At 36.8% G+C, this 27,827-nt stretch overlaps 1 protein-coding gene across 1 annotated transcript; it reads right to left on the reverse strand.

Annotated features, from left to right (window-relative positions):
* Positions 1-1,059: 1,059 nt before the first annotated feature.
* LOC139148896 (protein FAM89A-like) lies at positions 1,060-27,677 on the reverse strand. The gene is made up of 3 exons (XM_070720342.1): positions 27,599-27,677; positions 27,062-27,354; positions 1,060-5,206 (listed from the first exon to the last, which is right to left on the reverse strand). The coding sequence occupies exons 2-3, from the start codon at positions 27,320-27,322 to the stop codon at positions 4,967-4,969; spliced, it is 501 nt and encodes a 166-aa protein (XP_070576443.1). The 5' UTR covers positions 27,323-27,354; positions 27,599-27,677; the 3' UTR covers positions 1,060-4,966.
* Positions 27,678-27,827: the final 150 nt, after the last annotated feature.

A 27,827-nucleotide genomic window follows, 5' to 3' on the forward strand; every position in this document is an offset into this window, starting at 1 on the left:
CGAGTGTGAGACAAAATATCCCCAACGAGTGTGAGAAATCTGATCCCAGGTCCTTGGGGGTGTGAGATTCTATTAATCTCTGTATGTATATATGGGACCTACTGATAATTAAAACACGTGCACAGTAAACACAATTTCTGTGTTCAGGGAGAGGAAGTTTGAATGTGTTTTGATTACCGAGAGCAAAAATCGCAAAACATGTTTTCATTTTGCAAAATCTTGCTACACATTTTATGTATCACAAAATATTGCACTACATGTCTTTATATCGCAACATCTCCTTAAACACAAAGTATCACACTATATTCTTTGGCATTCACCAGGCTGGTGCGGCACCGGCACTACACCACCATTCTTTTCACATACTTTTCACATACATGTGGTTCAGTGCACTTGTAAAATAACATAACCATCATTTTGCCTCATTGTCAATTTGGCGCTGAACAAAGATTGATTTTAGAGGGGGTATGCTGAGGGTGGTGGTAGCGTATGCATGATTGTCAAAGAGATAAATACAGGAAAATAGTAATTTTTTCCCCTTTCTATTTTCCAAATATAAGACATGTTATGGTAATTTTATTTTTTACATTGCACAAAGACAAAAAAGGACACAAAGTTAAATGGCAGAAATTGTGTTAGGAAAGACTTGCAGGTATGATTGTATTCATTAGATTACAAAGATTCAGTGTGTTGCGGCACTGTTACAATTTGTTGCAATTTCATAGTAACGTACCGGTAATTACTGATTGTAGGTATGCTGATACAGAATGAGGCTTGGTAGGATTTTTGCACTTCCAAACTTTTGTGGGAGGTCGGGGGGGGGGGGGGGGGGGGGGGGGGGGGTATGGTGAAGAGGGTTGAGGCCAAACGCGATTTGTTGCATTTAGTGTGCTCATGTTTTAATTTATCCACGGCCCCTTAGTCCAAGAGTGTCATTAGGATTGACAATATTGCAATGATAGCTTGCAGACAAAACTCAGGGCTACATTATTGTCACTACACGCTAACATCCTCACATCTGATACATATTTGTAAATAAAAAAGACAAAAAAGCCAATATGAGTGATAAGAATAACTTGCAGTGTTTTTGTGATGCAAAAGAGAATTATCACAGAATGGATGAATGACAACTGACAATTCTGTGTTTCAAACTGGTGTGTAGAAACTGTACATGAAATCTTAATATCACTGGACTAGCAATAACTTAACATGGAAAATAGTCTGTAGAAAAAAATCCATTGACATGACAACAAACTGTTCTGAAAATATATGAATAAACAATAATAAAAATACAGTAAACATACCCTGGAAGAATATACATTAGAAACTTTAGTTTAAGACATGGGTGGTACCCTACAATACACTCCTGGCGTAGAATTACTTGTAAGGCACAATTTTGTATTTCACATAACTTTTCTCACCAAATGCATTCTTTGTGCAGAAAGGATGAACATGTCACTATACATGACATTGACTACTACAGTTTCAGATTTGAATCTTAATTGTGATACTGGTATCATTCCCTAGCACTTTTGTTGTAGAAAAGATGAAACATTTGGGAGGCAAAATAAAAAAAATATAGAGATCAGCCTTTGGAAAGTTATCTTTTTTGTAGTGGCAGAATGTTTAAAATAGACTTTATAAGAAAGAAAATTTCTACAAAAAATAACAGGAAATTCAAATTGAAGAAATCTTTTTTTTCATATACTGCAGCACATGGCAAAATAATTAAAGAAAGTGAACTGTATAAAAACTTTCATTTACATTTAAGTCATTCTGGAGGTAATATTTTATGAAGAGCAATAACAACAAAATCCCTCTCACTTTGAAAATTTTGGAGTTGCAATAGCATGGCAAATGGATTCAACAGTTTCTTCTTGTTTGCTATCATCAATCAGAGTTGTTCAATATTTCTATTAAAGTGACAAAAACTACAACTGCTAAAATTGAGTTTTCCAAGTAAAGCTGCTTGGTTGCTTTCCATTTATGTAAAATAAATCATTTCACAAACTGAAGGAACATAGAGATGCAGCTGACGGCAGTATATACAAAATGTTCTTGTACTCTGCTTGGAGTAAAAGTAGCAACTAGTGAGACTGAGGATTGCTAAAACTACAAACATTGATGATAGGATCTGAAAAATTCCCTTTCTTTACATAAAAAGTATTCTGTAGTATCACTAAATAACAATAATATTAATATTAATAACAATGCATTATATTTTCAATGTTTAGTTGCCCTGCAACTCTTTGTCTGTTGCTTTCCTTGCTCTCTCAAACCAAAAATAATATTTCAAAAACAACACTGTAAATGTCCAAAACTAGCACTTGTTTATAGTAATACAACTATAGCTATTTGATTGACATAGGGTTGTGGTATTTAAACAAGTCAATAAAGAACAAAAACACTGAGACACATAACAATATGACAAAAACTCATTCTGCGCAAGATACCTCATAACTCTCATGTTTTAAAACCTGAAAGGATAGTCCTATTCAAAAGTTAACATGAGAAATATCAAAACAAAGAAGCCATAGTTTTCAAGTTTACAGCATTGGTATACATTCACAGAGAAAACACATGAATGAAATAGAATGCTTGATGACCTGCTCTGAGGAACATCATAATCCCTATACTAAAAGGCTGACATGGAAAACATAACCCTGCACTGAAAAGTCAACATAGCCAATATGACCCTGCTATGAAAAGCAAACATGGCAAACGGGCCCTGCACTGAAAGGCCAACATAGCAAATATAACCCTTCATCGAAAAACCAACATGGCAAATTGGCCCCGCACTGAAAGGCCAACATAGCAAGCATTGAAAAGCCAACATGGCAAATTGGCCCTGCACTTAAAGGTCAACATAGCAAATATAACCCTGCACTGAAAAGCCAACATGGCGAATTGGCCCTGCACTGAAAGGCTAACATAGCAAATATAACCCTTCATTGAAAAGCCAACATGGCGAATTGGCCCTGCACTGAAAGGCCAACATAGCAAGCATTGAAAAGCCAACATGGCGAATTGGCCCCGCACTGAAAGGCCAACATAGCAAATATAACCCTTCATTGAAAAGCCAACATGGCAAACTGGCCCCCGCACTGAAAGACCAATAAAGAAAATTGTCCCAGCACTGAAAAGCCAACACAGATATTTACACATGGAAAAGTTAATCCCATTTCTCCTAAGAGTTAGTTCACAATTACCATCTTGAATGTAAGCTCAATTTTAAATAAACCATCATTGTGACATATCTTCCAAACATTTCATTTCACTGGACAAATCATCTGCTCAGTGCTCATCTATACAGTTGGAGTACATATGTTTATTGGTCAAATATCAAATTAAAATTTCACTGTAGTTTTGAACTTGAGTCATTTTGGAGATGCCATGAGCAAAATACAAAAATGCAAAAAAATTTTACTTGGTAGACACAGGATCAATTGATCTCTTAAATTTGAGTAAAATTGATTTTCTCCGTTTGTGTAAGAATAGTACACATGTAAAATGACTGACACTTTCAGTGAAGGAAAATATGATGGCAAAGAATGAAATTTGTGAAAAAATATTTTGCCCACAGTTAGTCAATTGTATATATTTCTCTCGATACCACTTTCACGGACTGTACTGAAGAGAAGATACACACACAAACAAAGTCACTGTGCTAACTGTATAAGAACGCAGACACAAACGAAAAAATTTGAAAATATATCATGAACTGCTTTTTATCAACACATTGAAACCTCATATCCAGCAACTTGTCTTTTTTGCTTGTAACTTACTTTTGCAACTGTAAAAACATATCCAAGTGGTCTTGTACATGCAAAAATATATATCCTATGATGACTATGGCACTAAATTATCATTTGTCATCAGGGACTTATTTCCATACTAAAAATAAACAACATATGGTATGATTGCTGCTTGTTTGGTGAAATTTGAACCTACAAAAATCCTGAGTATGGCTTGAAACAGCGTCAACTTGCTATGCTAAATTATCTATCCATACTATCTGATAAACCATACAGAGGAAATAAAACATGATTTGTGGGTGATCACACACGGAGATAATAGAAGAAAATTATTCTTAATTATCTCAACACGGGCAAATAAATAGCACCACATATATTACATAAAGTAAATGACATTGATAATTTTGTCAATCATATCAAATCATAATATAGTGAGGCCATTCAGTTTCATTGTTCAATACAATGTAAATAGCTTCAGTCATTTCAAAAATCTGTTTTAAACATTTCAGTCAACTTAAATGCAAAACTGTTACAGAAAATGAAAACGATATTTAGGGATTCTGTTATACTTACTGATATAATTTTTTATATCATGAACATCACTTAACATTTGGTGTTTTTGTTAATTGCATTTCTCTACGTCCATCACCAAAGTTGGAAGAATAAAATACTATTCTGACATGGTTTTATTTGCATCTTCTGTTGAGAAGTGTCCTTTCAGCTATCTACAGAACTGTGGAGGCCATGAAATGTATAAATAGATATAGATTAATTTGATGAAACATCTTAGGACGTATCTGTATTTATTGACCCTATTTTAACAGCCTCACTTCACTGTAGGACTTTGAACAAATCTGAAAGGTTCAAATTTTGGAGTACATTTCAGGAAGCAAGAGGATTTGTGAAAAACGGCATGGTACATTTAGTGATCTACAAAACGCGATAAAGTCAGCAAAGTTCTATCCAACAAACTGGTTTTCAAGGGTGTGATTGGCCCTATGACCCTAAAATGTGAAACGTGCTAGGGGCTTACATAGAAACATAAAATCTTCTTTGTTTTTCCTTCTGTGTTTTTGTTGTGAAAACCTGATAGAATAGAAATATTTATTATGACCACTGTGTGTGTGCTCTTCTACTCTCTTTCCCTGTGTCTTTTCTTTTCTTCAATTCTTTCCAGATAATGTCAAAAAATTCAACAATAATGACTTTTTTCACCAATCACTTTTTGATGTTTCTGGAGGACTGGCAAGTTCTGAATCCAAGTCTGAGAAGTCAGCATGGCGACCATTGACCAGACCGTGGTGTGGACAGCTTTCTTCCTGGCCATTCTCACAGGATCCACACTCTGATACCGAAGTTGAATCAAGACACATGTTCTTGTAGTCTTGGATGGACTCGTTCAAACTCCAAAGTTGGCAGAGAAGGGACATATCAAGTTGACGGAGACCAACCTGAAAGATTAAACAGAGGACAACAATTCAGAAGTCATGTCAAGTACTGGTAAACTCATCTTGAAAATACAATAAGTATATATGATTAAATATGTGTGCATGTAAATTCAACCCACTTAACTTGGATATGAACAAACATAAATAAATCTGTGCAGGCGGCATATACAGTACATAGGGAATTCTGGTTGCAAAGATCAGGGCAGGAACTTTGAACACTGAGAAAATTACAGGTGGAATTTAATCCAGTGTATGAATCTGATGGTGAACAAAGATTCCTTGGTCTTTTCAAAAAGGCACATACACAGATTAACTGCCCTCATTGTTAATCCCTACAAAGAGAAATTCACCATTTTGTGACCTGATACATGAGAATTTCTTTAACCTAGGTTAACCTGTTAATAGCTGCTCAAGAAATATGCGATGCATGGATCACACATAGAGAGAGGAGGTTTTTCATCCGCCATACAGCATCAAATCACCGTAAAGACTTCCTTTATCCTTGCTATGCTTATTCACTACTCAACTTCCATAAGTATATTGTTTATTGCATGTATGCCTGACTACAGGCAAAGACCTACTGTTACTATCTATAGCTAGCTGCCGGAGATTGGGTCAGCCCTACTTCTAGAGATTAAAAAAATACAGTCACATGATAAGATGCCATTTGGCTGGAAATGAAGGAAGCAGAAGCTAATTGATGGCAAATCCAGACTTGCTGGAACCCAACTTCATTTATAATGATACTAGAACCCCTACTAAGTTTCAATTCTTGTGCTACTGGCATTCTAGTCCATTTTTTGAATGACCGCAGAGAGAGAAACCAACAGCATTATAACTGCCTACATCTTGCAACTACTGATAATCCATCATATGGCTGCTATATCAAAGAGAATGGGACACACAGCTCAGTAATGATTCCCCTGGGTTATGTCCTACATTGCACATGTTAATTACCATCTGAAACCCTGTCTTGACCAGACGCAAACCCAGTACATAAAACTCTGTAGGCTTGTTAACTGGTTCCAAGATGTCTATCTTCTGACCTCTCATGACCTTTCTACTTGATTTCATTTGCAAAGAAAATAGGAAATATTTGTACTGACATTCCTCAGCATTTTGATGAATATTCATGATGCATCAAAATTGGGACAACAAAACTTTTTCATAATTGTTTTCCTAATCTAATATGAACTTTATTGCTGTACTGAATACTAAATTTGTTGTTTCAATTAATTTACCGAATACTAAATTTGTTGTTTTAATTAATTTACCGCTGTACTCTAGAATGAATCTGGTAACAGGCCAAGCAGTTAGTTACCAGGAAAAATATCACTTAGGGTAAATATGATCCCCTAGCTTATTTCATCAGTACGTAAGAACTGTTGTAGCACCAACTTACTTGTAAGTTTCAGTCAACTCTCATATTGATAATATGTACATACATAGAGGATAAATAGCTCTTGTAGCAAGACTATTCATGCAATAACCTACATAACTAAAATGGCACTGGTCAGTGAGTTATCAAACCTATAGTCAATGCTTGCATGTATGTGAAGGAGATTTATTTTGAGGAGACTGTGTATATTTCTCTAATTGTTTCACATGTCATCCAGAGCAGAGTTCAACCTTTGCCTTTGAAAACACAATGTTTATCTCATAGTTTTCTATTGAAAACCTGTAATAGAAGTCTGTACAATCAGCCGGAATAAAGAGCATGTTACATTTGGGTTATCAGGAGTTTATTTTATTTATCTTTATTTTATAAATGATGACTTCCACAGCCATGGCCATTTATGGAAGACTGTTAGAAAAACAATTACAATTACAATTGTAATTAACAATTACATGGAAAAATACAAAGTTTTAAAATACTTTTAAAAACCACTTAAAGTGACAGAAAAAAGATCACTGCCACTATTGTCATTCATTAGAGACTTAAATGGTGTTGGAATTCGGCCATGAAAACCATAGAGTTTAAAATTTTGGTGCATGAAGACCAAAAAAGGAAGTTTCTTGCTGAAACTGCAATGGAGCTTTGAAGCTCCATAATTAAATAAAACGGTTCTGTTGTGGAAACACATCAAAATGTAGAAATTAATTTTTTTACATTAATTTAATCATCACAATCAGGATGGCTTTTTTAAACTGAAACTTAGGAGTGCACATACTACAGTAACTAGTACACAGTACACTCACATACAAGGTGTCTGTTTCCTATCACTAGAATTGAAATGGAAACAAAATTTTCTGAACATTATTCCTTTCCAATCTTGGCAGAAATGGCCCTTGTGTCTCTTACACATACAAGGTGGTAATGCAATGGTCAGGATTGTGTAGATGTACTCTGCTGGTGTGTGGTTTAATTGAAAGAGACAAAAACAAAACAAGAGACCAGGGTCACAAGAGGAAGTCAGGTTGACAAGTGGATCAATTTATTTTTGTGGTAATCAAAGCAAAGGAAAACTCCAAAATGGAAAGATAAGAACAGCATAAGATGTACAAAACAACAAAAGCACCCTATGGGAAATCACTGAGACAAATTCCACTCTACCCCTCAACATCATTTTTAAATATTTCAATTCCTTATGCTACATAAAAGGCAATAATTATTGATACTGCCTTCATTTCATTCTTTCGGCCAGGAAGTATTTACACACTTGTATAAAACACTTGGATTTCAGATAGAGATTTGGTAAGACTGACTCATTTGCTGGAAAGTCTTTCACTGGAGGTCACTTGGTTTTGTTGCTGTATACAGTGATGCCATTATCAGCAGACTTCATCGCTGAAATAATTGATATAAATATCAGACTAAATCACACCATATAATAGATACTGGGTTTCAACAACAAAGCTATTCATAGCCAAGTCACAGTGTATGTGTATGAGAAAAATTATGACGAAATATGATTGTCAAGGCTATAAATTTACATGCAAATTAGAAGTGTCAATTTCACTTCCACATTGATGCACAAAGATGAATCTATGTTTGTCTTTGTATTGAACATGAATTATTCCAGCCCTGGATAAACTTTGATTGAACATTTTGCCAGCATTCTGTTTGAAAATTATGGAAGATGTGAAGGAACTATGCATGGGTGGGATTGAATTGATCATTGGTCTTGTTGGGTGATCCTGTGGCAGAGGAAATGCCAAGAATGGCCCACATGTAGTCAGAGTGACAAAGGCCGACACCAGTGTTGGGAGGTCTGTGCTTCAAATTCCTATGCAGGTCAGGCGATATTTAAAGAGAACAAAGCTAACAATCCCTGAGACAGTTTTCTGTTTGTGGTTAGCTTGAGTAATATTGCTGGAAATAGCTGTCTGGAAGGATGACACAGCAAAAGTAAAGGTAGCTTTCTGGAAATATGACAAAACCAATAAGGTCACGTGTCATTTATACCTCACTTCAGTAAAGTAGAGGTCACAACCAAGCTGGTTTGAACAATAACATCTGATCAAAAGCTTTTCTGCTGCAGATTAGGGCAGAACCATTTGCTTTAGGGGGAGGGTTAGTGGAGGAGTTTTGGGAAAAAATATTGTTGGCTGGTGAAGGAGTAAAAATAATTTGATCCTGTTATGGAGGCACACTTCCTACAGCGGTGCCAGTATGTTCAATATCTTTCAATATTAAAGTCCTATGTCTATGTTTTTGACAGCATTTATGATAGAAAAGTTTGGTTTCAATTCATTGTACAAAACGTTTTCGTTGAAATGACATACTCATGAAAGCATTTCTGGCTTTATTTACGATAAGCATTCACACAATTAGTACTTAAGTAAAGGGGCGACTTGCTTTGCACATAGTGAAAATTTCAAAATACATGACAGGATTCAATAAAATAGTTTCAATATTCTCCAAATATACTTCTGTATTTAGATTTAGAAAAAAAGAAACAAACAAGTATTTCCTAAAAATGAAAATAAAACAAATGGGGAAGTGATACTGTCTGGTAGGTAGAAGGATGTCTATAGCTTTTTTGAACTGAAAAAGTGTTTAGCATTATGCAGATTTGACATATACTTTTCTGGGTTACAGTGTCACAGGTGATCTCTTACATGCAGTTCAGGTGTTTTAAATGCTTTAATTATTGTTCAGAGTTTCAGTCACTGTGGCTTCAATGCTAATGTTAATTCATCTTTTTATATTTCTGTGCTTTTAGTGGCTGTCTACTTTGAGTTTTTGTATATGGACAACATTTTATTGGTCTGATGATAATAGTGAAGATAACTTGAAATGTTAGAATAATAATTAACAAAATCCCAAAAATTTTAACAATAATGTATCACACTACAATCTAATATTGACAGATTTTTTAAACTTTTAATTTTTGATAAGAGACAAAAAATCAAGAAGTTAAAGCTGCAGAATTGACAATGGAATGTTGAAGTGGAATTCAAGACTGGATAATTCAATTGGGAACAATTCCCTTCTAATATTCTAGAGTATGACAGGATAACATCAAGCAATGATGTTAAAATATACTAATAAATAAATTTGCAAGAAGTAGAGTGTAGGCTTTACCAACTAGTGATATCATATGACGCTAAATTTGACAGGTTTACATGTTAATCATTGATAAACATCTGTGAGACTGAGTATTCACATTGACTAGCATAAACTGCTTCATCTGAGATGGTTTTCACACAGACAAGTTCAACCTAACTTTCTGGTTATATGACTCCTACAACATTGCACTATTGTAACTCACAGATTTCAACCTGGCAATTCATAACAAAGCTTTGAGATGATTTCTCACACACCATGATATGGATGGGCACACAATATCAGGGCTCGAAATTAACATTTTATCCTGGTAGTCATTTTGACCACCACATTTTAAATTTGGTGGTCATTTCAAGGAAACTGGTAGTCAATATTTTTTGAACTGAATTATATTATCAGGCTTTTTGTATTCATGAAAAGAGAGGTCAATGTTATGATGGGAGTCTTTGAACATAGCTGTACCAAAAATGTACATGTCTGTACAGTGGATAAAAAAATAATACCTATGTTGGATAAAAAAAACTGATTTTGCCAACAACTTCTCATCTACTGACTCGTGCTTTATTGGAACCCAAATAACATGCAAATAGGTGGCACAATTAATTCATGTTGTCTATCTTGCAATCGTATTTTTATACTTGCCAGAGTTCCACAGTGATCGCTGTGTTGTCTAATGTTTTGTAATGATAAATAGAAGGATTTTGAATTTTTTTTTTTCCCGTTGCGAGAAATCTTTGCATAAATGTTGCAAAATGAAATTTAGTTTATTGGCACCTATGAACATTATGTGTATCAATTTCTTCAAGGCCGATTGCAATGTTGTACTGATGAAACGGTACCCTCGCCATCAGACAAACCGGCAACCGCTGAAATACTAAACTTTTTCCATGGTGGTCAAAATGACCACCAGTTACAGAATTTGGAGGTCAAGCATGGAAAAATGGTGGTCATTTGACGCAAGACCACCACTAATTTCGAACCCTGAATATGATAGAGGATGGAGCAATATGACAGAGGATGGGACAATATGACAGAGGATGGACAATACGACAGAGGATGGACAGGCAATATGACAGAGAATGGCAGTATGACAGAGGAAGGGTAATATGACAGCATACTAGACAATAGACCCTTTCCCGGTTATCCCACAATGCATTGTAGTGGCTATATCAAACACCCTATATACACTCAAAACTACAAAAGCATACCAATTTTTTTTGTACAACGAATTGTTATTGAAGAATGACACAAATTTGCCATACCAAATAATGCCCGTGTATAATCTAAGTATAAGCAACGAAAATATAGGTCAGGATGTAATCTACGGCTAAAATGTTCTATGCGTAATGTACACTTTGTATACCATGGCACGCACTGCATCATGGAACCGGTAATAATGAGCAATACAACAGAGGATGGGTAATATGACAGTACCATGGGAAAAATGAAAGAGGATGGGCAATATGACAGTACGATGGGAAATATGAAAGAGGATGGGCAATACAAAAGTTAATAGATGGGCAATAAGACAGAGGATTGGCGATATGACAGAGGATGGGCAATATGACAGTATGATGGGCAATACAAAAGTGGATGGATATGACAGAGGATGAACAATTTGACAGAGGATGGATGGGCAATATGACAGTGGATGCGCAATATGACAGAGGATGAGCAATATGGGCAATATGACAGAGGATGGGCAATATGACAGAGGATGGGCAATATGGGCAATATGACAGAGGATGGGCAATATGACAGAGGATGAACAATTTGAAAGTGGATGGATGGGCAATATGACAGTGGATGGGCAATATGACAGAGGATGGGCAATATGACAGAGGATGGGCAATATGGGCAATATGACAGTGGATGGGCAATATGACAGAGGATGAACAATTTGAAAGTGGATGGATGGGCAATATGACAGTGGATGGGCAATATGACAGAGGATGGGCAATATGACAGAGGATGGGCAATATGGGCAATATGACAGTGGATGGGCAATATGACAGAGGATGAACAATTTGAAAGTGGATGGATGGGCAATATGACAGTGGATGGGCAATATGACAGTGGATGAACAATTTGAAAGTGGATGGATGGGCAATATGATAGTGGACCGGCAATTTGACAGAGGATGGGCAATATGACAGTACAATGGGCAACACAAAAGTGGATGGATGGGCAATATGACAGAGGATGGGCAATATGACAGAGGATGGGCAATACAAAAGTGGATGGATGGGCAATACAAAAGTGGATGGATGGGCAATATGACAGTGGATGGGCAATACAAAAGTGGATGGATGGGCAATATGACAGAGGATGGGCAATATGACAGAGGATGGGCAATACAAAAGTGGATGGATGGGCAATACAAAAGTGGATGGATGGGCAATATGACAGTGGATGGGCAATACAAAAGTGGATGGATGGGCAATATGACAGAGGATGGGCAATATGACAGAGGATGGGCAATATGACAGCATAATGATCAATATGAAAAGGATGGGCAAGAGGTGGTAACAGTATGATGACGCATACCTGCATGTCTACTTTATTTGTATTTCACAGCGATCAATAAAGGCTAGAGACAGACAGACTTGCACACTGTACAGAGGACAAGTACACATCATGAAAAGGTATTATTAGCAAGCAAATTGCTTGGCTTGTCTCCAACAATAAAAGAAACTGGTACTGGGTTTATTCCAACACTTGCTCTGATAAGAATGTCCAGAAAAGCAGATCGATCCTACTTGGGGTTGTTGGTACGGTAGACACTATGGTAGTGGTACAATAGATCCTCTGTTAGTCCTATACTGATAAGGCCTGACTGTTAGCTTTAGATCCATAGTTATTTACTATTACATTTTCCACAATATCACAGCTACCATGGTAACTACCTCACCTCTAGGAATGAAAACTTATAATGCTCTATCTGCCAGACCAATTTACTCATAAAAATTCCATGAGTGTGTAGTTATGTCAACTTCTAAGTAATTTGTACATACATGTGTATTATTGGATCAGAAAGAATGACATATTTTTGTGGATGTTACATTTGTCCGCACCTCATTAAAAGTTTTGACTGGGCTATTGCTAGAATCCAAATTCACGTACCCATACTTGGTTGAGGGCACCACATACATGTAGGGTGTGTTCAAATATCTGCCTTTTATAGGTATTTTCAATGCATACATGATGTAACTTGTTAATCAATGGCGCTGGTCACCGTCATATTACATCATTATTCCTAATGTGGGGAAATATAAACACTACAAACTGTTACAGGGTTGAGTATAGCAACAGTGTATATTTATGGAATAACAATGGATGCCATCAATTTCTTGATTGGATCTGATTTTTTTTGCAACAGTCATCCAACTGAATAAATCATGAATAACCAGTGTGAATAAAGATTGAAGTGGGCACTCTGTTAAAGGTATGGCAATCGATCCCAGGGCCTAGGAGTGGCACATGTAAAACAGTGTGTATCTTTGCATCAGAGGCGGAATAAACTATTGAGTGTATCTATTTACCCAGAAAATCTTAATCCTGACAGCTATGTGTGTAGGCAACATAGAGCATAGAGCCAGTCGACGTTAGGGACACAAAAAAACACGAGGAGCAAACAGGTAGAGGTTTCGAACACAATCAATGTACCCGGTACTTCACCAATGTCTGTAACTCCGCACTTTGAACATAGCTCGTAATGAACAGTGGAAAGCACGTGGGACGTGTAGACCTATAACAGCCACTTATGTAGTTTGTGCACATTGAAGATTTTGCAGATCAACAACTTTGACGGAAAATGGACCGACGTTTCCTACCGTAATTTTTACCTCCTTCGATTCAGCACAAAATTTTCGTATGGACTATTGATGCAGGATTACAGTCGTTACGTGGTGGCAAATCCATGTCGTATTGATGACTATACTGCGTAAACAGTCACTAAATAAACTTTGCACGCATTTACGAGCACTGAATATTTTACCGTTTTTAATCTCAAGCCGTCCGTATACACGTATGACGGTGGCAAAACAACACAAGGAATCTGGCGTACATTATTACTGAATTACTTTGTCCAAAAAAAATTGAGTTAAAACACCCAAATGTCGAACGATCATGATACAGAACTTTGCAGGTTTCTGGACTGAACGACCCCAAACCGACCGGACCTCAGTCAACTGTGCCGGTCCGACGTCTTCTGTATCAGCGTCAACTCAACCTTTCTCTCTAGACAACTTTACCCAACAAACTGGGAATATACTTAATTTACCTTTAAAAATTCAACTGTGTATCGTATGAAAAGATTTTACCGGGGCCACGGGGCAAATCATAAAACCAACAAACCCCAACAGAAACAGTGGAATGATCATTTGTGTGCAAGGTCACTGTGTAAAAAATTCTAGCTGGTACAAAAGACGGGGCAGAATAAGAAAAGATTACGACCAATGTGAAACTGCCGATGCCACAGCTGACTCTATAACTTTCAGGGGCGTACATTGGTATAGAACGTAATGTTGATAGCATGGTAGTTCTGCGTCCAGTGATAAACACGATTCCCAATATACCACGGCTGTTGAAGTTGAGCTGCTGCCTTCGATCGAAAATTTTCAACACAAAGACATAATCAAGATTATAAGAGCCCGCTGTCTTCTCGCCTAATAGCTGTGATCAAGATTATTATGATAGAAGCAATTCACTGCCAAACACCTTGATCTTCTTATACACAATGCGTAAAAATGCGTTATTCCTGTTGAGAAATACGACAGCAAATATCGCAATGTGAATTTCTTACTATCTTCCTCGCAATGATTTTTTGCTCCCGAGTCTATTTTATCACGGCCACTGGACCATTTCTGACGATTTTTACTAACAGAGAATCAGTTTACACTCATCGTGGAAACACATTGCAAAGACGTTCACACAATCTTCATCACATGAAAGATTACCGTCATCCCCCTTTCAAAGATGTAAGAAATGTAATAATAATGGGTTGTTATCTTGAAAAATCCCGAGCTGCAGCCGCTAACAACAAAATGCTTTTTCTTCCGAACAACTTCCCGACAACTTTACAAGCACACTCCGGTGATCACATGACGGTTGTAATCGTACATGTGCTGCCGCCAATGGAGAATCAAAAGACTTCAAATCAAAAGTAAAAAAATATAGAAAAAATATCGATATCCAAGCAATGTAAAAACGAGTAATTTTGATAGGCTAAATTTATTGTATATTATAAAAAATGCCCAGGCTACTCGGAACAGCGTAAGATTATGATTTGAGTTGTTCGAATACTACACTCACACTGTAGGGTAAAAATGGGAACTCAGATCGTTATATATAGCTTCTGCCAAGCGAACCGCTTAGGCTAAAGACGGTAAAATTACCATACATGTAATTATTGTTGCTAATTTCTGTAAATTTTGCCGACTATTCGTTAGGAATTGTCAAATTTCTTGAGTTTGTCCGAAAACTTTTTAAGGGAATGACGTTAGTTTCAAGACACGTGATTGCGAACGCAATATCGATATCGGGATAGAAAAGTCAGTTACAGACAATCGAGGAAGAACAGAAAAGTCAGATAATATTAGAGCAAGTTAGTAAAAAACAAAGCTCAGAAAAACGTACAGAGAAGAACGACATCACGGCGATCTTCAGACCTTTCATCGTGTTACAGTCTGAACGGTCAACATTTGATGCTATAGTCTATGGCAAGTGTCTCTTTTTGGACAACTCCAACAGAGACGAATGGATCGCGATATAGTTTCATCGCCCCGACCCGACAGGAAATAATGTAGCTTATGGGCACCTGTATAATCGTTGCATGAACGTATCCAATGGCCGGCCACTGCATTGGCCTTTGACCGTGCATCGCCAGCAAACAACGGTTTTGGACGTCACGAGAGCAATTTTTCGCCTTCTGTGAGCGGTTTAGTTATTTGTGTAGGCACAGATCGGAATCGAGTTGATTTCGGCTGAAAGTAGTTAGAAAAGTAGTTTTTCGTGCTCGGTCCAAAATGGGTCCGCACGTCGCCGGTTTTGTCCATGTAACCGTTGGTCGAGTATTTTGCTCAGTAGATAGTAAGAATCGTTTATTCATTGTTGACATCGTAATGACATCGTAATGTACACAACAAATGTTTGATCGTTTGCTCCTTTGCGCGTCCCCTCGTGATTGGCAGCTGTTTGAACGCTTTCATCAATTGTTCTTTGTACGCTTCAACACAGCATCGAAGCAGTTTTGGCATCAAAAAGCAACTTAAAATAGAAAAAATGAGAGAATTTCTCCAACAAGGTGATTCCACAAGTATTCACAAAACGTAATATGTTTGGACAGTGCTTTAATTTACACCATGGTTCTTGAAGGATCCAGGTTTTCGGGAGCATTCGTTGACGCTGCTACCATGTGCCACTCATGTTGGATTATGAATGCTCAGGGAGATAGGGGGTATTTATAGGCTCCCCCTGCCTTTAAGAGGAAGACATTTTGGGTCTACACATATGAATGTGATAATATTTCTGTCAACCTCACAGGTTTCACACTCAACAGTATCCCTTTACCTGCCAAGTTCATATTTCACCATCAGGTCAAGTTCATTAAAACTAGTGAAGCAAAAAATGTCCCATATGGTGCATTTTAACAAAACCTTCAAGATTTGAAGGTCCCTGAAGAGATACTGTAAACATAATTTTTACAGACCAAAGCTGCTATAACATACCAAGCCAAGTGGGTGAAAATACATATGGTTTTAGCTCAATACCGCTTTTTACTGACTTGGCAGATGAGGAAGTGATACTGTCTGGCAGGTAAAGGGTTGAAAACTAACATTCCATAAACATTTTTTAAGTCATTTCTACATTGTTGTTCATTTACACGACTCCTGTTATTCCATTCAGACTCCAGATTTCTTGCACAGACATAGTTCGCCTTATCATTACTGATCACCTGAGATGCTGTTAAGCCATGGTTCCTTTGTGGTTCGGTCTACCCTAGAACTCCAAACAACCAGTACAACATTTGAAATCACTTGCATATTCCTGTATAAGAAATACTGCAAAATGCAAATGAAAGTGTTTTTTTTGTTACACACATACTGATTGTTGTGAATATCAATCACAATGAACAGGCTCCAATGAAGCATAAATTTGTTATAAGAAAGTCAGTATCATGTTCAAGAAGATAAGATTCAATCTAACACGTCCTGCATATAGATTCCATCTAAGGCCGCGTTCAAAAAAAATGGTGAGGGGGGGGGGGGGGGCTGGAGGAATCGCGATTGAAATCTTATTTTTTTTCAGATCCCCCCTCAATACCCTTAAAAAATTTTCAAGTCCCCCCCTCAATACCCTCAAAAATTTTCAAGTCCCCCCCCCCCAAATTACCATATAGCCGCATATTTATTAGGAATGCACGCAGAGTAAAAAAAACATGTAATGTGTCGTTCTATACGCAAATGTTCAACACTATCTCTTTATATCAGCAGGTTGTAGAGCCAGATACCTAGGGCAAGTTCTTAAATTGAATCATTTTTAAATGCATCAGTGAACTTTTTGGATTTCTCAGTCTAAGCCGACTTGAGTTTATCCAACTCTGGCCAGTTCAATGGCACCAGCTGAAAAGCACACAAAATGACAATCATGAGAGAGTATGAAAATTATGTATTCCTAGCTACTTTTAACCAAATTGTGAAAAAATGAGCACAGTGACCTACCAAAATATTTTTTTCAAAAGTACAAGACATATACAACTTAGATGCACCTTATAAAATATTTTACAAAATTGACAATACTGGAAGGTTAAAATATTCCATGAAATTAATGTTTTAATCTCAGAAAGTTTGGGTGTAATAATGGCAAATTTGATAAAAAATAAAAGATTCCATTTAGTCACACATTTTTCCATTTAAATTAGAGTCTTTACTGTTCAAAGTTTTACTTTTGTGTTATTGGTACAATGAGATGTGAAAATTTCATTCACTGCATGAACTTGAAATGAATGGTTTTATATATTGATTTTAAGTGATTTTAGAAAAACTGACTTTTCATCGTACATTTGTATAAGATCAATTATGGTGAGCCCATCTTTTTTCTGTAATATTTGATTGTTCTCATATGCCAGAATTCAAAAATCCATGGTAACTGTTAGTCCCCTAGTCTTCAATGTGTTGCTCTCTGGCTGGATCTTGTGTATAAGTGGATGTATGTTTCACAGTCAATTGAGTGTCCTATGACCGAAACTCTTCTTAAACTACATCAGAGTCAGAGCTACATGTATCACTGTCACTGCCAGTATGTAGTAGCAGGGCAGTATTATATTAACTTTATATTTTGACAATATTTTTGTTCAGTTTGTACAATTGTGTTCTTGTTCTATTCCCTACAGAATGTTGAGCTATCCAGTATTCAGCTTACCAACACAGCCTACGTGTACTGTGCATTTGCATCATTCAATTATCACCAATATTTAGACAAATGGGCTTTGTTGACAAACTGAATATTGTGTTTTTCAGCATGCTGTAGAGAGACACCAAGAAACTGTGTTTGATACAGTGCATAGAAATACTGAAAAATTATCAACAGTTGAAGCTCCTGCCCCATTACAAGGCTAACTTGTTCTACGAAACTTTAATGGAATTCAGACATTTTTAGACTTTTTCGAGATTAAAGACATAAAATATGACAAAACGGTTCTAGATTTTGTTTAATTATTACTAACATTAGAACCATTGGACGACATCAAAATGTTACGAGTCAAAATATTTTCAGGTCCCCCCCCCTATAGACAGAGCAAAACTTTCAAGTCCCCCCCCTCGACTACCCCAAAAATTTTCGAATCCCCCCCTGAATTCCTCCAGCCCCCCCCCCCACCACTTTTTTTGAACGCGGCCTAACATGCCCTGCATTGAGATTCAATCTAACATGCCCTGCATTGAGATTCAATCTAAACAATGGTACATAACACCAAAAGTTTACTTGTACACCATGCACTTGACTTTCGTTCTCAAAAAGACTGAAACCTTGAACCTATAGATATTCTAGTTCAAGGCTCTGTCCCATCACAAAGGAAGAACACTGTTCATAGCGACATTGAAATTCATCTTATATTACATGACAGATTTCAGAATACTTGAACTTCAGAAGTAACACTAAATGTTTGTTATGACCATGACTTCATAGGGTAGCTGCTTTCAGATCAAAGGGCAAAAATTGTAGGCGCAAACACAAATATAGTTTTTTGCTCACGTGTTGACACACGTGGGCATATGTCGCAGCGATGTCTGTCTGTCTGTGTGTCTGTGTCTGTCTGTCTGTCTGTCTGTCTGTCTGTCTGTGTACTCAATATCTCAAAAACGGCTGATCAGATCAGAATCAAATCTGGTACATAGATTCAGTTTGCAAATGGCAAGAACTGATCAGTTTTTGGTGGGTGTGGCTTGCTTACTTTTAGCTCATTTGCATAATTAATGATTTTAGAAAAACTGATATATATTGACAACGACTGCACACAATTTGATGAGATTCGCTACAAATGTTGATCACACCAAGATATATCAGCTTTGAAAGATATTAAGGGGTGACGTGAAAGATAATTACTAATTTGCATGTTTAATGAAATTTCCTAATTAGGAGTATATATCTGAATTTACCAGATCAAAATTGACGAAACTTGGTACGCATATTGAAGATACTATAATTTAACATTATTAAAAGTCATTAAGCATTTTTACTTCATCCAAATCCTAATTTGCATATTTAATGACCTTTTGAAATTAAGGATATATATTTGAAGTTACATGACCAAAATTGATGAAACTTGCTATGTACATTAAAGATACTATGATAGAACATTATTAAATGTCACTAAGCATTTTTACATCAGCCAATTCCTAATTTGCATATTTTATGAACTTTCCTAATTAGAGGTATTTATCTGAATTGACGAGACCAAAGTTGATGAAACTGGCTATGTACATTAAAGATACTATGATAGAGCATTATTGAGAGTCATTAAGCATTTGAACTTTAGCCAATTCCTTATTTGCATATTTAATGAACTTTCATAATCAGGGATATTTATCTGTATTGACTAGACGAAAGTTGACGAACTTGCTATGTACATTAAAGATACTATGATAGAACATTATTGAAAGTCATTAAGCATTTGAACTTTAGCCAATTCCTTATTTGCATATTTAATGAACTTTCATAATCAGGGATATTTATCTGTATTGACTGGACCAAAGTTGACGAAACTTGCTATGTACATTAAAGATACTATGATAGAACATTATTGAAAGTCATTAAGCATTTTTGCTTCATCCAGCTCCTAATTTGCAGATTTAATGAATTTTTGAAATTAGGGATATATATTTGAATTTTCATGACCAAAATTGATGAAACTTGCTATGTACATTAAAGATACTATTATGTAGGCTAACTTTATTGAAAGGCGTTAAGCATTTTTGCTTCAGCCAATTCCTAATTTGTGTATTTAATGGACTTTCCTAATCAGGGATATATACTTGGATTTATTTGATCAAAGTTGGCATAACATGCTAGGTACATTGATGATTATACCAGGTTATACCAATATTGGAAGGCATTTCGCACTTAAGTTTTCATGTCAGCTAATTTATAGTTTGCATATATAATGAGCTTTCAAAGTTTGGAATATATAGTTTGAAGGTTGAAGGACTTGACCAAAGGCAATTACACTTGCTATATAAAGTGGTGATACAATGACAGCAGTCAAAGAAATTAATTATTTTTATTTCAGCTAATTACATATGTGAATACTTAATGACCGATAGAGTTAATCTGTGGTGAATATTGTTCATTATGTTGATCATAATACTTTCAATGAAGTTGCAAACATGTGGCAAAGGTTCAAATTTACACATAACTGCAATATATAATGAAACACGTGAGCATTTACAGTTCATATCTGGTTTTATTCCAAGAACATTTTCTCATTCGATGGGTATGAACAAAAAGATGTTCAAATAGTTATGATTGAAAAAGCAAGTCCTTTACCAACAGAAAAATGCTCTACATATTAATATTGAAAATATGGAAAATATGTCATACAACAAGTATTATTTTAGGTCTGCAGTGAACAAATACTATTAGTGTGCCCTCTACCGTACTGTAGACATTACTGAACTCTTTGTGTCATTTTAGGAATTTCTAGATATTTCTTTGCATCAGCTCTAAACTAGTATATGCAATATGTTAGATTTTTTTGGGTCAAAGATAACTTTTCCAAGTCAGTGCCACATTCCTTTGCTATGAGGGCATATTGAATGATCAACAACCATAATTAGTGTGCCACATCCTTTTTATTCACCAACTTATATTTGTTGAATATTTCTTTGCGTATCTTCGAAAGTAAATATTAAATTTTAGAACAGCTACCAATAGTCTGTGTAGTTTTGATGTTTCAAAAATAAACGTCTAAACTGATGTTTCAAAAATAAACGTCTAAACACAGATTATTGATGGGAACTTACTGGATAACATTCATGTAAAGTACTAAATATAATGCAAATTGTGGAATAAACTTTGATCTGCAAGTTAACTAAATATGTTAGCACATCTTAAAGTCCCCACTTTATTCTTACATTCAGACTAGCCTGCAGGGTCACTGATATTACACCAAGAGTTGTCAGGGGACCCTCAATTAACTAATGGATTTCATTACTCTTGCCCTTGACTTAAAGACTGGCATATGCAAAATTGATGAAAAACATTGTTTCTTTGAAAAAAATGTAACATTTGGTCACATACATTTATGTTGTCAAAAACCAAAATTTGTTAAAGCCCCAGTATTTGTAACTTTTAACCTTTTTTCATGTTCGAAATTACATATTATTCTCTTACATTCATCGTGAAATGTTGTTCAGTAAAGAAATAAGCCAAATTTGTGCTCCTGTAGTGATATACAAACGCTAAATATTGCCCGATCGAGTTGGATTGCCGCGCGGGTTTGTTGACAATTTGTAGGCTGTGCACGTGATCGAGAACGCCGATTCTGATGACATCATCGAGCCTACAACATTCCTGGGGCCTTGCCATGCCACGCCACACTTCCCGGGTAATCGCCCATGGTCGCCGGCAGAATGACCTGCGAATGGTTTTATTTTGTTCTTCTCCGTTTAAATACGTACTGCTACTGTGTTTCAGAGGATTCAGAACTTTGGCAGAGGAGGCTAACATTCTATTCTGGTACCGTGTGCGTTATATACGGATTATTCAAACTGCAGTCAGCAGTGCACCGGTCACTTTTCTAATAGAACTCCGGGTACCGATGTAAAATCAAGACGACACTATATACACTTGGCTCACTTCTGTAGGCAAATAGCTATCAAAATTGAGTAACTTGAAGTAATAAATTTCTGTTGATTGTCGCTTTAGCGGCAAGGTGATTGCGAAATCGAAACAACATAGTTTGGCAATGTGTGGTAGGCTGTCGAATGCAGTGAACGCGATGGCCTTTGGCAGCAAGTAAGGGAACCGTCAGCATTTACGGCCTGGGGGTCATTCAAAAATTGAAAGTTATGAGGGGGTGCTCAAAATATTTTTTCTTTGTCTTACTCTGTCCTCAATGACATAATGATTAGTTGATTATATATATTTTACTCTGATACATATTAAATAAAAAGAAAATAAATACTCTAACAGTACAAATAAATATCAACTAGATGAAACAAGGCAAAAAACTACAAGTAGGTGCTACTACTAGTAATACTTATTATGAAAGAGAAGATAGTGACGATGAAAATGATATCGTTGTTCATGTACGCAATGGCACCAGCGACATTAAAGATGAGGATCAACAGTGGTGAAGATGATGTCACACAGTAGTTTTCTGCAGTCGTTACCAGGGTTGGAAGGAGAGGCTGGGTCATGGAGAAATGTTCTCGACAGACATCACTATAAGTGCACAGGATCTAGGACAAAACTGAACTGTTGTGAATTCATCCTTTATATTATCATAGAAATGTATATTGTATTTGACTTGAGTTCAACAACCATTTGGACATTTAACCATACCATAATGACATGCTACCCATCCAAATTTAACAATACTATATGGTCGGAGACTGCTTATTAGGTGAGCTTTTATATCTACATATTATTACATGGGCTCAGGTAAGCCAAACTTTCTTTTAGAGAGGGGGTTACTCAAAGTCATCATGGTTGGCTGGGGTGCGACTCAAAATTTCGGAGTTTCTAATGTAATTCCTCCGACCCCCAGATAGTAAATAATGACGGCTCCCTAAACAGCTGTGAACGCCTGAGTCAGAACGACAGGGACCAGTATACGCACGGCTGTATCTCAGCGAAAATTTAGAAAAAAACAATGGAGCTACTGCTAAGAAATTTACAGACTCTTGGCTCTTGATGCATCAGTTACTGAGCTTTTATACTGGTAAAAAGGCATTCTGAATACAGCGGTAAATTTCCTCCCAAACGAGAAAGGATAACACGCGGGCATTCTGCAACGGACGCTGTCAATTTTACCTTGCTGCAGGCCCCACACCAATCTCGGCCCGGCCCCGCTGCACTTGTAAAGTTACTACCTCCATGTAGTACAGCCTTGAAGATCTAGTAGCTGGCCAAACACACAAAAAACAACGTCGCAGTATAAATTCCGTAGGTCAGAACCGTTGATCATAAATTTTCAGAACCAGTGATGTTTAAAAGTTTTGTATTGATCACTTCATTTTCGGTTTATGTGAATGACTTTCTCATGGAGCTGCGTCTATAATTGTCCCGGGCATTGTCCATGCAAATTTGGGGCCTGCCTTAGCTCCCTCCGATCGTCTGTAGACTACAGCCTGAGCAAATTGTACAGTTGTGAAAGTCAGATATGTATCATGAATTTTATACAAAAATCTAAACAACAGAATCAAACCAATAGGTTAGTTTGCTGTCGGGCCGGGTGCGCAGGGGACGACTTTGCAGTGAGGCCGGGATCTCTCTTGTGTTCGAACTTCCATCGCATCGCAGCTAGCCGATACTTGTTGTACTACTGTAGTCCTTGTGAGGATTAGATACCCGTTACGTTCGATATTATGTTGAAATACTTTTAAATTTAATAAGTAAGACTTTTGTACTGCATTCAAGATATAATTTTTCCTTTCTGAGCGTTTTCAATTACGCCGTACGGCAACGATATGCGAAGTTGATAGGCTGTGTTGCCTGCAGCGTAGCCTGGCCGTACACAAAAGCATGCGCGGTGGTGTGATTACGTTTCGTTTCGTGTGTCAACAAAGCTGACTTCTGGTCCGGACAAGAAGTCATTTTTCACTCCTTTTACTGTTAATCGTGAGGCGGGCTGGGCATGCAAACCATGCGATTCAGTATTAATTATGGTCTACTTTCACATACTGAGGATGTCATTTTAATCAAAAATATGAAAAAAATTGTTAAAAGTTACAAATACTGGGGCTTTAAGTAATTTCTTGACCACCTACATTATGTCATGCTAAGGTTTGGCATTAGGGATGATGAGGTTAATGACCTCTGTGCAGTTATTCAATTCCAAGCCTTTCCTTTGTCTTTGTTCTGCCCCAGTCATTGCACAGGTTTTTGAAATACACAGATGTATTTCCTTTCAAGTGTACTTGAAAAATATGTTGCCTTAGCAAAAGTTTTATTTGGATAATAGTCTAGATTTCTTTTTTCACATAATGAAAAACCTGAACTGTTCTTATTTGGCAGTAATACCAGCACTTTTCTGGATACATATCATTGATAGTCCAAGGTAAACATAAACTGCCAAGTATCACATTAACTGATATGAATACTGCAGTCTCACCTTCTGACATTACCTCAGTTATTTTAGTTTCATGTGAATGTAATTCCTGTTATTTTGCCGACTGAAACATGATGACTTGTGTGTTATCAAATGTCTGTTTGCAGTAAGTCTTTTTTACCAGCATAATAATATGCAAATATTTTGATGACATCATTGCTTGTACATACCAGAAATTGCAAAGATGACTTCTGTCTGTGCATAATGATGTGTAAAATTCAACATGTTCTATGACATGTTATGTATGAGCAGCTCTATGTCCACCAGTGTTACACAGCTTTATGTCAATGGTAACAGTTTATTCCCATAATAGCTGCATTAATATTATATTATATTCTTTTCTGTGTGTTAGGGTTGCTTATCTCTCTAATTCCTTTCATCCGTGTCCCTCTGGTGTTGTCTGTTTCTATTTGAAATGACAAAAATCCCAGCTTTCACTTCAGTAAGTTGCATATATCTTATCATTGTAAAATCTTTGCAACTTCATACATTGTAAAATCTTTGCAACTTCATATCAATGCAATATATAAATAAACTTCTACCAGTGACATGTTACTATGCATGTCACATCCACAGGCACAGTGAAAGTACAGTTTAGATAGATAATTTACAATTTAAACAAAGACAAATGCCTAAAACATGGATGAAATGGTGAAATATCTGGCAAAATCAAAGACACTGACTTACAAGTCTTTATCCCTTTTATCACTGTTAGAAAAGTGAAGTAACTTTCTAAGCCGAGACAATGCATCTTAGTAAAGTCACCATGAACTCAAATAATATTAGTGTATTATTATTATTATTTTATTTCAACTTTATTTTAGACAAATTAAAAAATAACTGTCCACAGCAAAAAGAAAGTTATAAGGACACTATAAATACTATACAATTAAATACTGAGAGGATATAAAAAGTAATTATATGATGAATGTTACATATCCTTACTGTACTTCTCACCAAAGTTTGCAATTTGTAGGACGTGATTGTGTATGTTCTGGTGGCTGTTACGTGACTGGAATGTATGTTCTGGTAGCTATTACCTCATACAGGATTGTAATGTGTGTTCTGGAGGATGAGACCTCATACATGATTGACATTTATATTCTGGTAGCTATACAAGCAATATGTCATGGTTTTCTGTATCTGATCTATCTCTCAGTTGAGTTCAACTTTTCTTGTTAAACTTTCCATCATTACATTCTGAGTATCAAACGAGAGATGACTTCTCAAAAAACAGTGTCACAAACAATATCCATAGATCGCTAATTTGGCAATTTATCCCTGTTTCATTTAATTCTGAGATTGAAGCCAGATTCTCATCTCTGAACACATTATAAACACAGTAATATCACTTCTGAAAAGAAAGTTATTAACACCACTTCTGAAAAGTTATACAACATACAAGACCTGTGAAAGTGCTTTTATATCATACAGGTTGCTACCAAGAGATGAATCAGGTTGTAACAACAACTTTTAGGTTTGAACTCACAAAGAATAAATGATCAGGATTAATTTGTCGCATCATAGAAAACACATATAGATGTAGATCTACTTTATCAGAGAGAAGTGAACTTTGAATGTTCACTGTCATTTCAATTCACTTTACAGAGTAACTATTCTTCGATTATGTAAGTACTAGCCAGGGCTCCCCCTAAGTCAATTTTGGGTTGCAAAAGTACTCTACTGTAGCTCTGCCACACTCCCGCTTAGCTACAGCACTGTTGTTTTTCTAGGAACCATGGCTTCCATGGACATTTGTGTGTGGAGTGGAAAATACAATGTACATCAAGAAACACTGCCAGCTACATAACTACATGGTTTACTGGATAGATGTTTGCTGTAGTTCATACCACTACAACTCCCTCAGTTGTGTTGTATTGGGGAGTGGTACACTGATAGGGCATCAGATCACAGCAATTTGGATGAACAACATCCTGTGTCAAAATGGCCATTTGGTCATTTGTACTCAAACTCTATTTCACCATTCTCCTCTAACTTCCAAACTTAACTTCCTGTGTTAATTGTACAGTACATGTATTTCACTTTCATTGTTAGACAACAGACAGGAAGAGAAAGAGATATTGGAAATAACATGGAGCTAGATACGGACCGTTTCTAGCTCCATGATAATAAGGTCAAGTCAACGTTGGTTGAACCGGGGAGGTAAGTCTGTGTGGTAGGTCCTGGCGGGCACCGCCAAGCCTCCATGGTTAAAACCATGGCGCTTGCACCTTCATCGTTCATGAACAGCAGGACTGTCTCTCTGAACTTATCAACACTTGACCCCTTTCCACAATATCAATTGTTTTTCATCCATTCAGCCCATTCCACTACACTGTGTGTTTGGAGGGACAGTGTTCAATTGAAAACATCAACTGCACTGTTTGTGGACTTCCTGTCGGTCTGTACAGCTACTATGTACTATTACACGAAATAATACAAGCGACAAAATATGCTATCTAGACAAAAGCTAAGTTACAATATACATCATGAACAGAGAAATTACATGAACACTCACCATCTCTTTACGGAGAATGGCAAGAGCTGCGTCTAAATTCCCAGGCGGCGGCTTCAAGGCCTTTTTCCTGTCTTTGGGATCTCTTCCACGACCGTTTGATCTTGAGTAATCGTCCTGAATCATTGTTTTCATAGCATGGATGCGACCAGTCTCTCTCCACGTACCACTAGAAACATTTAAAAGTCCACTTAGGCTTTTAGGCAACGCTGGAAGGCCGGGAATATTGGCAGGAGGGCCGACCGTATTCGAGTTCGTCGCCATCTTGTGATCTTTTACTTGGCCTCGATTTGAAACTGGGTGAAATCGAGAACACCGGAAGTCAGTTTCCATTGTAAAATGTCAGGAATCTAGCACAGTGAGTCACGTCTGACCCATACCATGCAAGTACTTTGACGCATGCCGTCATTGTAAGCTAAAAAAGCCAGTTTTTTAGGTTCACACCCGAAAGATTTTCGATGCTCTTTTGTTCGTTGTACAACAATATAACAGAACAATAGAGCCAGTGTTTTCCCTAGAAAAGGTCAACTGGGGACATACCTCGGGCATGACCTGTAGCACTGTGCTGTATCGGCGTTTGCGAGCAATTCTTTGCGGGCGGGCTAGCAGTCTCTGTCCGTACCAGCAGGAAGAGGGCGGGTGGGCAATTTTTATTTTATTAATTTACTCATCGCATTGGCGACTTTAAAAATACAGTGGGCCGTCACCGGGTTCGCGTGTTTGCCGAGTGCTCTCTATCTTCTTATATTAGTAATAGTAGGCTAATAGT

Source organism: Ptychodera flava, chromosome 14 (assembly GCF_041260155.1).
Source record: "Ptychodera flava strain L36383 chromosome 14, AS_Pfla_20210202, whole genome shotgun sequence".
NCBI classification, from domain to species: Eukaryota; Metazoa; Hemichordata; class Enteropneusta; family Ptychoderidae; genus Ptychodera; species Ptychodera flava.